Source organism: Neofelis nebulosa, chromosome 2 (genome assembly GCF_028018385.1).
Source record: "Neofelis nebulosa isolate mNeoNeb1 chromosome 2, mNeoNeb1.pri, whole genome shotgun sequence".
Classification (NCBI taxonomy): Eukaryota; Metazoa; Chordata; class Mammalia; order Carnivora; family Felidae; genus Neofelis; species Neofelis nebulosa.
In genome coordinates, this window is record NC_080783.1 from 126,904,551 (window position 1) to 126,916,497 (window position 11,947).

The 11,947-nt window shown below is 48.5% G+C and overlaps 1 protein-coding gene and 1 long non-coding RNA gene across 2 annotated transcripts; both read left to right on the forward strand.

Moving 5' to 3' along the window:
- The first annotated feature begins 237 nt into the window (after nt 1-237).
- Nucleotides 238-4,796, forward strand: ADORA3 (adenosine A3 receptor). The gene is made up of 2 exons (XM_058716216.1): nt 238-1,207; nt 3,687-4,796. The coding sequence occupies exons 1-2, from the start codon at nt 858-860 to the stop codon at nt 4,291-4,293; spliced, it is 957 nt and encodes a 318-aa protein (XP_058572199.1). The 5' UTR covers nt 238-857; the 3' UTR covers nt 4,294-4,796.
- Nucleotides 4,797-6,824: 2,028 nt separating this feature from the next.
- On the forward strand, nt 6,825-9,154 carry LOC131504192 (uncharacterized). The gene is made up of 2 exons (XR_009257852.1): nt 6,825-7,327; nt 8,906-9,154. It is a non-coding gene; the product is annotated as an uncharacterized LOC131504192 (long non-coding RNA).
- Nucleotides 9,155-11,947: the final 2,793 nt, after the last annotated feature.

Genomic DNA, 11,947 nt, shown 5'->3' on the forward strand with positions numbered 1-11,947 from the left:
TAAGACACTAATCCCATGCCTGAGGGCTCTATCCCTAAGACCTAGGCACCTCCTAAAGACCCCACCTCCTAATACCATCACTTTGAGGATCAGATCTCAACATATACATTTTGCGGGGACACAAACAGTCAGTCTATAACATACGCTAAAAAAAAAAAAACAAAAAAAAACCCAATAAATTCTGGCTAAGGCTGCCACCACAATCTATTTCTTGTTCCCCTGTGGCTCCCGTTTGCTTCCTTGTCACGGGATCTTTCTGCTAAGTCAGCAGAAAGCCAGAATAGAAGAGTCTGTGTTTCCACTGCTCTCCCACCCGGTACTATACTCCTATCCAGTCCCCCCGTGAATGAATTCAGAACCTTCTCCCTGACATTCACACCCCTCCTCTTCTCTTTCCATCTTCTGGCTGAATGTCCCTGGTCTCTGCTTCCTCTTGGCCCATCTTACTTCCTGAAACACCCCTGAAGAGGGCTGCTTATCTCGATGGAGCTCAAGTGGCCCCCTGGGGGCAGGAGGCAGAGGTCTTGAGCGTGTCTGTCTGGGGAACTAAGAGCCGCAGCACTTTCAGATTCAGCCCACAGAGAACTGTCCTCCACGCTTCTGGGAGCCCAGGGATGTGTGGCCCACAAAGAGGCAAGAAGTGATTGCCCCTAGATGGGCTCTCTCTAAGAAAAGGTGGGGGCGTCTCCAAGGGAGTGTCCCATCGGAGAAGAGAAGGAATGAGCGAGTTGTGAGTTTCAGACTGCTGCTGCTGCCCCTGAACCTCAAGTGAGGTGCCTGGCAAGAGCTCGACTCACCGGGCTGCACGGATCCCGTCAGCACGCCTGCTACTAGGGAGGCTCCTTGGCGAGAGTAAGATGGCTGTCAACAGCACTGCCCTGTTGTTGGCCAACGTGACCTACATCACTGTGGAGATTCTCATCGGGCTCTGTGCCATAGTGGGCAATGTGCTGGTCATCTGGGTGGTCAAGCTGAACCCCAGCCTGCAGACCACCACCTTCTATTTCATTGTCTCCCTGGCCCTGGCTGACATTGCTGTTGGGGTGCTGGTCATGCCTTTGGCCATTGTCATCAGCCTGGGTATCACAATCCACTTTTATAACTGCCTCTTCATGACCTGCCTACTGCTGATCTTCACCCATGCCTCCATCATGTCCTTGCTAGCCATTGCTGTGGACCGATACCTGCGGGTCAAGCTCACAGTCAGGTAAGAGGGGAGGTGTGATGGGGGCGCCTGGGGCACGGGGCTACAAAATTCAGATCCCAGACGATTTTTCAGTGAAAACAAATCCAGACTGAACTTGAAAGAGGACACTACATTTCTTTGCACCATTTGGTGTGTGAGGGGCTTAACGACGCTGAGCTGGGACTCTGGAACAGAGGAATGCTCGATCATTCTCCACTGACTGTGGGCGTGTATGCTCGGGCCCCTGGGGCAGCTAAGGATGATGAAAGCTTGATGCATCTTTAATTAGTAAAAACTGTTCCTGAGTTTTAGAAATGTTGGAAACCTACCAGATAAAATAAGGAGCGAACAGAAAAGAATAGGCAGGGATAAATGGATGGTTCTGTTCTTTGCAGATGTAGGTTATTTTAAAGTTACTTTAACTTTGCTTCCTCTTCCATGTAGAGACGGGGATCAAAACGTTCTCCACTGCAGAAAGCAGTAACAACCTTTCCTGTGACCATGTGAATAGAATAGGCCCACCAGTGGAGACATCTCATTCCCCAAGAGTCCTGAATAGCAATTGTCTCATATTCCTCCTGTCTGGTCTTGGGGAAGAGACGTGGGGAGAAACCTGCAAATCTGCAAACAAGCCAGGGGTCAAAGCCCAGATCTTGAGCTCTGAGCTGGGGCAAGTTGTTTAACTTTCTCAGCTTTGGTTCCTCGTCTTTCCACGGTGGTTAACTTTGGAACTCTGAACTCAGACTTACCTCGTTTCCATTTTTACCTCTGCCGCTTCCAGCTCATGCAGGTTACTTGCCCGTTTCTTTTTTTCACCTATAAAGTGGGGACAGTAACTGCAACTTCCTCATGAAATTCCATAGGTCGGGGCACCCTGGGTGGCTCAGTCGGTTAAGCATCTGACTCTTGGTTTTGTCTCAGGTCATGATCTCACAGTTTGTGAGTCAGAGCCCCCCATCAGGCTCTGTGCTGCCAGCTGCGGAGCCGGCTTGGGATTCTCTGTCTCCCTCTCTCTCTGCTCCTCCTTCGCTTGCACTCTTTCTCTCTCAAAATAAATAAACTTAAAAAAAAATATCTTTCTAAAAGAACGAAATGCCTGCCCAGTCTGTGCTCGATCAATGGTAGCTCAAATGACTGTTATCCTCACCCATCACTAGCAATGAAATGGACATTATCATAGAGATAGCTTTTGTTTGTTGTGAGTTTTTTTTCATTTTATTTTTTTTAATGTTTATTTATCTTTGAGAGAGACACAGAGCACAAGTGGGGGAAGGGTCAAAGAGAGAGGGAGAGGGGCGCCTGGGTGGCGCAGTCGGTTAAGCGTCCGACTTCAGCCAGGTCACGATCTCGCGGTCTGTGAGTTCGAGCCCCGCGTCAGGCTCTGGGCTGATGGCTCGGAGCCTGGAGCCTGTTTCTGATTCTGTGTCTCCCTCTCTCTCTGCCCCTCCCCCGTTCATGCTCTGTCTCTCTCTGTCCCAAAAATAAATAAAAAATGTTGAAAAAAAAAAATTTTTAAAAAAAAAAAGAGAGAGGGAGACACAGAATCCAAAGCAGGCTCCAGGCTCCGAGCTGTCAGCACAGTCTGACGCGGGGCTCTAACCCACGAACTGTTGAGATCATGACCTGAGCCGAAGTCGGACGCTTAACCGACTAAGCCACCCAGGTGCCCCTGTTGTGAAATTTAATTGAGCTAAAGTCTCCTGAGGACACAGTCGGTGCTTAACACAATCAGTTTCCTTCTCATAGTCTGTGTGGAATGTTGTCAGGAAGGATGCTGGAAGGAGAGATGGTGACTCTTGTTGGATGAGTCGTTTTAGGTCCTGGAAGCACTTGAACCTGAACTCTACAACTCCACAGACCCATGTGACTCAAACACCAAGTGTGGATGCCATTGCAAAGAGAGAAGCAGGGGCAGGCACGGGTGGGGGGGAGTGTGGGAGAGGCAAAGTGTAATTCCTGGACCAAACAAAACATGGCCAGAAACGCGCTTTGAGGAGATAATTTCTCACGAAGTAGGCGATGCCAGGAGACTTAGAAAACTCTTATCCTCCCAGGAATCAAAGAGTTCTTGAGCTGCGAGTGTGGCAACATATTTCTAATCCATTCTAGATGGTATTTCTTTTTTTTTTTTAATTTTCTTTTTAACATTTTATTATTTATTTTTGAGACAGAGAGAGAGAGAGAGCATGAACAGGGGAGGGTCAGAGAAAGAGGGAGACACAGAACCTGAAACAGGCTTCAGGCTCTGAGCTGTCAGCACAGAGCCCGACGTGGGGCTCGAACCCACAGACCATGAGATCATGACCTGAGCCGAAGTTGGCCATTTAACCGACTGAGCCACCCAGGCGCCCCGTGGTATTTCTTGAAAAAAACAAAAAACAAAAAAGAAGTCCCTGGAGAAATTTGCAGGAATGCCAGCACTCTCCAGCCTCATCTTCCCCTCCCCCACTCCTTTAGCAATTCCTACTGTAAACTCACCCATTCTCTTCCATTCAAACAGATACAGGAGGATCACCACTCAAAGAAGAATATGGTTGGCCCTGGGCCTTTGCTGGCTGGTGTCATTCCTGGTGGGACTGACCCCCATGTTTGGCTGGAACATGAAACTGACCTCCGAGTACTACAGAAATGTCACCTCCCTTTCATGCCAGTTCCGTTCTGTCATGACGATGGACTACATGGTCTACTTCAGCTTCTTCACGTGGATTTTAATCCCCCTGGTTATTATGTGTGCCATCTATCTTGACATATTCTATGTCATCCGGAACAAACTCAATCAGAGCTTCTCGAGCTCCAAAGAGACAGGCACGTTTTACGGACGGGAGTTCAAGACGGCCAAGTCTCTGTTTCTGGTTCTCTTCCTGTTTGCTTTGTCCTGGCTGCCTTTATCCATCATCAACTGTATCACCTACTTCCATGGTGAGGTGCCGCAAATTATACTTTACTTGGGAATTTTGCTCTCCCATGCTAACTCCATGATGAACCCTATTGTCTATGCTTACAAAATAAAGAAGTTCAAGGAAACCTACGTTTTGATCTTCAAAACCTGTATGATCTGCCAGTCCTCTGATTCCTTGGACCCAAGCACCGATCAGACTTCTGAGTAGTTATCCATGAAAGACCCCTCTTCACCCCATTGACCTTTGGATTCGGCATCAGTAAACACTTGAAGAACCACCCATCTGAGCCAAAGGCTTTCATGTCCTTAATTCCTTCTACTGAGTGGGGAGCATTTGACTGGCTGCCCCCAGTGGTACCTCCCCTAACACCCCCTTTCTATTATCCAATTTTTTCCTTGTCTTTCTTTGATTCTATGTTCCGGATGACTGACTTGAAGAAAGCGTTCTACTGTTACTACTGCCTCCTGTTTGGGAAGGAGGAGAAGTCAAGGTATCTGAAGGATGCTTTGTTGACTTACTGATGAAAGGTCCCGATCTGGATGTGTGTGATGGTGACTCAGTTCCTTTCTGTCGTGGAACCAAGCAGAGACATCTACACCATCAGATGCCAGGGAGATGGTGGGAGCAGAGTTTAACAAAGGGGGATTTAAACTGCTGAATTCACCAGTATTTGAATAAATGTATTTGAGTAAATAAAAGATGACGGCTAACTGTTGTGTAGTTCTCTGCTGGGGGTCAGGGTCATTTGGGGTTGCAGACCCCAGCTGGCTGCTCGTGGCACTCAACCTGCTTGCCATGTTCACCTGTTTGGACTCTGGGGCCCTCACTTCTTGTCTAGAATACCCTGTTCTTTTTTCCTGGGCTGATCGGAGCATTTGCCAACTTTATGAACCATTCATCAATTGTTAGAGAAGGGTCAAAAGAGGCAAAAAAAAAAAAAAGAGAGAGAGAGAGAGAGAGACAGGATAGCTATTCTTTGCTGAGCACTTTCTATGCACTACGTACTTTGCATACATTTGTCTGGACACCCTCTGGGGTAGGTCCCACCATTACTATCCTCTTCGCTGTGCAGAAGAAAATGGAAGAACAGAGAGGTTAAATAACTTGTCTATAGTCAAACAGTTAACAAGTAGTAGAGCCAGGATTGAAACTCAGCCCTGCCTTCGGAGATCCCAAGCTCCTCTCCACCTATTCTCAGACACGAAGAGGGGCTTGTAACTTCTCCAAAGTCCAAACTGTCAAGTTCATCTAAGGTACAATCAGCAGACACATGGATACAAACTACAGCTTGTATGCTCGAGCACGGCCGTACTTAGGTACGCCAGGCGGGGACAGAGTTCCAGCCACACCTTTCAAACACTGAGCGTGGCTCTAGAGATTGAAGGGCACATCTCTGGTGTGGTCTGTGCACACTTGCAGCTGTGGACTTTCCCCAGACAATGAATATATAAACTTGATGAGAGCAGCAAGATGGGATTTCAATTAAACCACTTCCAAGAGGATAAGTATACCAAAAATGGTTTATTATTATCATCATTAGTATTAGTTCTTAGCCGGTTCTGAAAGTTTATCCCGACCGCAATCTTGGGCCAGGGCATGATAACCATATTTATCTAGTTAACATTTCATTTCAGTAAAGCCCCGCTTGTCTCCCCCATCACCCCAGGAAGAAGAACACTGTCTGGGAAGTTGAAAAACTTCCGTCTACTTTCCTAACCCCAAACTGAGCTGGTCACCCACCCACCCACTTCCCTGCACCGCTCACAATCTATCTTAAAGGCAAATGGCTGGACCACGGCGCCACTGTCCCCAGAAGTGTGGGAGGCTACCTTCAGCCCAGCAGCCTCCCCTTCAACATTTGGGGATCTATTTTCTTTAAAAATCCAAGCGCCGGCCCCAAAACCTCCACCAAATTTCCCCCTTAATGGCGTCCCTTGTTTGATTTAAGGCTTTCCCCCCTGAATTAGTTTTTGTGCTGAGTTAAAACGCCCCTCCAGGATGAGGCCCCGGGTTTACTGTGGGATTTTCTGGTGACCCTGTTGCATTCTGCTGGCCAGAAACCACCTCCGCCCCGTCGGACCCTTGAAGGAAGGGCTGATCAGTTTTCAGTCCCAGACACAGGCGCTTCATAATTTACAATCTGTAACATTGCAGTAGCACACTTCACACCTACTGTTTTTGAAACTTGAGGGGCGCCTGGGTGGCTCAGTCGGTTAAGCGGCCGACTTTGGCTCAGGTCATGATCTCACGGTCCGTGAGTTTGAGCCCCGCATCGGGCTCTGTGCTGACAGCTCAGAGCCTGGACCCTGTTTCAGATTCTGTGTCTCCCTCTCTCTGACCCTCCCCTGTTCATGCTCTGTCTCTCCTTGTCTCAAAAATAAATAAAACGTTAAAAAAAATAAAAAAAAAAAAAAAAGAAAGAAACTTCGTTTAAGGGGACTACTTCCCTCAAAACAAAGCAGCAATCTGTCCTGGGTCATCACTGTGGGAAGATGAGTTTTCTGAGTTTCAGAAAAAACAAACTTTTCTCCTTTCTTCTCCCTTTCTCCTCCTCGCCACTCCCCCGCTCTGAAGTCCACTGCTTAGCAGATCCACTGAGGGTTTGCAGGGAGTTCAATTTTTTTAAAATAATTTTTCTATGTTTATTTATTTTTGAAAGCGAGAGAGAGAGAGAGAGAGAGGGCACGAGCACAAGTGGGGGAGGGGCAGAGAGAGAGAGAGAGAGAGAGAGAGGAAGACAGAATCCAAAGCAGGCTCTAGACTCTGAGCTGTCAGCACAGACCCCGATGTGGGGCTCAAACTCATGAACCTCGAGATCATGACCTGAGCTAAGTCGGATGCTTAACCGACCGGGCCACCCAGGCGCCCCAGGAGTTGCTTTTTTTTTTTATGTTTTGTTTTGCTTTGTTTCAGTGAAATGGGAATGTCCTGAGCTAAGATGTTCCACCAGCCCAGAAGAAGCCCTTACAATGAGAATGCCTGTTAGAGAGGACTCAGAAAAGATGAACTAAGAATCCCTGGTGAGGGGCTCGGGTAGAAGTGGTGAGGTCCACCCTGGTTTCAGATTTAGAGATTAGTGTCACCGGCGCTTCCTCCAGGCTGTCTCCTGGCTAGCTCCCTTCAGCTGAACAGTTGAGGGTGGCTGTTGGGCTTTTGTTCGCAAGGAATAAGGAAAAAAAGACTACCCAGACAAGACCAAAGTTTGCTTCCTCCTCCTCCATATGAATTCGTTGGAATGAAGGTAGGCGCTGAGTAGCTGGGTTTATTAACCCATTTATTATTATTATTATTATTATTAAGTCAACTGTGGAAATAAGCTAGGACCAGATGGGAACAGGCAAAAGCTATCCCAAGCTTGCAGTAGCCAGGGAGTCAGTCACTGCTACTTGGATTTCGGCAGAGACTTAAAGGCGTGCAGAGGAGGGGGGCAGGCTCTACAGGGGAAACTGGGAGGCTTTAGTTGTGCCCTGCCTAGAGGCTGCTGGCCTGGGGAAGCTGCGGGTGGGCTAAGTAGCAGCGGGCATCCTGTGGGATTGGTTAGGAGAGTGTATTTGGCTTTCTCTGGTTGGTCCCAAGTTGGAAGCAGGACAAGAATTTGGGAAGCTGTCAGTTATCCCTGGCCATTTGGGGTTGATGGTCACGGGGATTATCAATTGGCATTCTGGACTTCTGCTAGAGATTACGGTCTGACTTCCTACCAACTGGACTTCTGGCAGGCCAGCTTCCCCGGCCATTTACTGTAGATAAGATGCTGGTTTCCCCAGCCAGAAATTCTGTCCAGAGGTCTATTGTCATATGTGATCGGGCCATTGCCCACTGGTGTATTCAGTTTCTTACAACCAGATGCGTATTTTCTAGAGAAACTCTGCCCTTTGATGCCACGCTGGGTGTGGTGGGAATGGGAAAACAGGCTGCCTCTTGCCCTGACCACTCAGGTGATATGTGTAGGTCACGTCCCCTTGTAAAACATAAAGTATCTATAATTTTGCAGTGTTGTTACTGTTGAGGAAGAAGAAGAGTGTGATGGAAAGAACTGTGTGTGTGTGTGTGTGTGTGTGTGTGTGTGTGTGTGTTTTCCTCCGGATTTAGCATCAGATTATCATGGCTGTACTTGGGCATGTGAACTTGGGGCAGTTTCCTAAAACTGAACCTTGTAATATCTGAGTTTATTTGTTTGTTTGTTTGTTTGTTTTACTTTTTATTATGGAACACTTCAGGCACACAAAAGTGGAGAGACCAGAAAAATGACCCCTCCGATATCTATTATGCTGCTTTAATAATGGTCCACTTACAGCCAATCTTGTTCCCTCTATGCCCCTACCCACCCGCTTGCCCTACCCTGACTATCTTGAAATTTGGGGACATCAATTTATTTCCTCTGCAAACATTTCGGGTTTTATTTCTAAAAGGTAGTTTTTAAATGATCAGTGGGCTTCTGCTTTTTACCCATTCATCTTCTTAGTTTGCCCATCTAAGGAGCAAAAATTAATTCTACCCTTATGAGGCACCGGGAGAACTAACTGCACCACCTGGAAGTCAGGATACTGATAAGACACATCCGTCCATTCTCTATAACTCCGGGCCTCTCATTTGCTTTAGAACGTCACCTTTTCATGACTTGCGCACTTCACTGACGTCTGGGCACAATCCATTTCTCCTTCCGTTGGTGCTTTTCTTTGGTTTCACGGCACCTTCTCCGAGCCATTCCCAGTGCACGATTTGCATGCAGCTTTCTCAGAAATAATACTGATTTTAAAAAATATGACCACACAAATTATCAATTGCTATCTAATTTTCATTGGTTTTCTTGATCACACAGGCCAGCCCTGATTCGGCTGAAGAGGGAACAACAGCATGAATGCCGGGAGCCATTGGAGAGGCTGGTTCTTGACGATGTCAGGATCCCCTCTGAAACAACGTAACCATAATTTCTTAGCATTATCAACTATGGAGCCACTGTCTACACTTTTCTCAACTGTTTGCTTCAATCAGGATCCAAATGAGTTCCATATATTGTGATTTGTCATTATTTCTCTTAAGCCCCTTTTAAACTATAGATTCCTCCTTCCTTTCTTCCTTTTTTTTTTTTTTTCCTCCACCTTGCGGTTTGTGTGTTGAACTCGTAGAGGTTTGATGAGGTGTAAATGAGGCAATATGGGTAACACAACCAACATGGTGCAGGTGAAACTCGGCCTAGAGCTGGCCAACATGCTGACTTCGTGTGGATGAGAGGTCCCCCTCCCTCACAAGAGGACATGATTGAACACCCTGGACGCTCATCCACCTCTGGCCATTGATGGGAAGTGTTGGCTCTGGGGTGTGATAAGTAGTGCTCGGTCTAAATTCACCTGGGAGGTGGTTCCACAATTCAAACCCTAAAAGTCATTGGTCGGGGGGCACCTGGATAGCTCTGTCAGTTATGCTTCTGACTTCAGCTCAGGTCATGATCTCGTGGATCATGGGTTCGAGCCCTGTGTCAGGCTCTCCGCTGCCAGCACAGAGCCCGCTTCAGATCCTTGGTATCCCTCTGTCTGCCACTCTGCCTCGAGTGCACATGCGTGCTCTCTCTCTCGCGCTCGCTCGCTCGCTCAAAAATAAATAAAAATCAAAATCAGTGGTCAGGCCAGGAGTCCCAAAAGGAACCAAGAGAAGCTTCTACCTCTGCATGGACAGATACCCTTGGTTTGCCCCAGCTCTGCCCGGAAAGCTCTCAAGAGTTCTGGAGGCTGCGGCCCTGCCTGCTGACACTCAGACACTCACACCGACACCACTCCATGCTCCAGACACCAGGCACAGCTCATAACAGCTTCGTGCTTTGCCCCTGACCCCGCTCCCTGGGTGAGGCTTCATGGTCCACGCGGGAGTCAGGGGAGGTAATTTCCTTACTGGTCTTCCTCTCAACTAGACAAGAACGTGCCTCTGAGCGTGTCGTCCTCTGGCAATAACCCGGTCCACTGGCGGGACAGGGCACAGTTGGACACCTGAATGTGTGTCCGTGCTGATGTGTGTGCCTGTGCCGGTCTACGTATGTATAAGGCTTTGTTGTAGCAGGGTGGACTTATCCAGGAGGGGACTCTCCGTTGCTGTTTTGGGGGTGCCAGAAGCCCACAATTTTTTTTCAGTTGCCCGTATTGTTATAAAAGTAAGTTTATGTCCATGAATGGCATCCCTCTCAGGAGGTACCCTTGTGCAGTACACAACCTGGATAGCTATACATAGTAGCACTGCTTGGATTGACTGGTCATTTTGCCCTGGTCTCTTCAAACAGGATCAAACCGGCTTAAGCTCAAAGATATCTGTTTCCTTTAAACAGATCCAGGATTCCTGAAACCCTGGGGGTATCTTACCATTCCAGGTGAAGGTTCACTTCCTTCCAGTCATGGGGCTCTTCATTCTGCTTCTCTTGACTGTCTTTTCAGGTAAGATATGGGGAAAGAACATCTGCAGCCTCCAAACTTCCCAGACACCTTGCATTTCCTTCTCCCCTCCTGCTTAGTAGCTCGAACCACCCAAGAAGTGGGATGGGAAAATAAAAGGAGAAAAGAGATCCTGTCCAAATTCATCCTTGCTCTTTGCTCTGCTAAGAGGGTTGTGAGGAATTTGAAAGCCTCAGCGAAAATGTGGGCCTCTGTACTCTCTCTTTCAGTGTAAGGTCCCCTTCCCTCCCCCTTCTCTTCCTCAAAGTGTTTGAGCACATGGACGAGGCCGGGACTTTCCACTGTCTGCCGGTGCCTGAGCCTGAAGGTGGGACTCGGGGGACCAGTCCTGGCTCTGCTGCCCCCCACCCCACCCCCGGCGTGCTGACCTTGATGGCTGTTGTGCCTCTCCCTGGGTCAGAGTCCAGCCCTGTAAGCTGAGCACCACCCCATCTTCCTTGTGGGTTTGATAGGAAAACAAGATATCAAGTCACATCAGTTGACATCAGCGACGTGAACCTGCCGTGCGGGCTGGTTGTTGGTGGCATCTGAGGGGACCTAGCTGAGAAATGCCTGCTGCTCCCATCTCTGCTCCTTGTTCAGATACTTCCCCAGCCACCTTCTAGGGGGACACAGAGTACATGACTTCCTCACTACGCAACACGCTGAGATGATGGGGCTGCCCGCGCAGGTCTTGTCCGGAGGGAATAGGAAGCTCTCGGCTCCTAAGAACAGAACGTGACTCCCTCTGTTCCCAGCCCTCTGCAGCCCGCAGAAGCCTCCACACCTTCTCGGTTTCTTCCTGAGGGGTCCACAGTGGCATGGACACAGGGGATCTGCTAACAGTGATCCTCGGGCTCTTCCAGCCCCCCAACAAGCAATGGGGAGAGGCCTCCTAAGTTCTTGATCCCCCGGCCTCAGGCCAGGAGACAGGACTTCTCCAGGGTTGCTACATTAGCTTGCTAGGCCCGCCGTAACAAACACCACAGACTGGCTGGCTTCAGCCAGCCAGAGGTTGGCTCAGAGGTCCAGTCCAGAGCTGGACTCAGAGGTCCAGCCAACCACAGAGGTTAATTTCTTCACATTTCCAGAGGCTGGATAGTCCAAGATCAAGGTGTGGGCAGGTTTGCCTTCTGCTGAGACCTCTCTCTTTGGCTTGCAGAGGGCTGCCTTCTCACTGTGTCCTCACAGGACTTTCCCTCGACCTGTTGTCTGTGTCCTAAACTCCTTTTTCTTTTTTTAATTTTTTTAATGTTTTATTTATTTTTGAGAGAGAGAGAGAGAGAAAGACAGAGTGTGCAAGCAGGGAGGGGCAGAGACAGAGGGAGACACAGAACCCGAAGCAGGCTCGAGGCTCTGAGCCATCAGCACACAACTTTGCTGATAGTGGGACTTGAACTCACGAACCGTGAGATCATGACCTGAGCCGAAGTCGGATGCTCAAC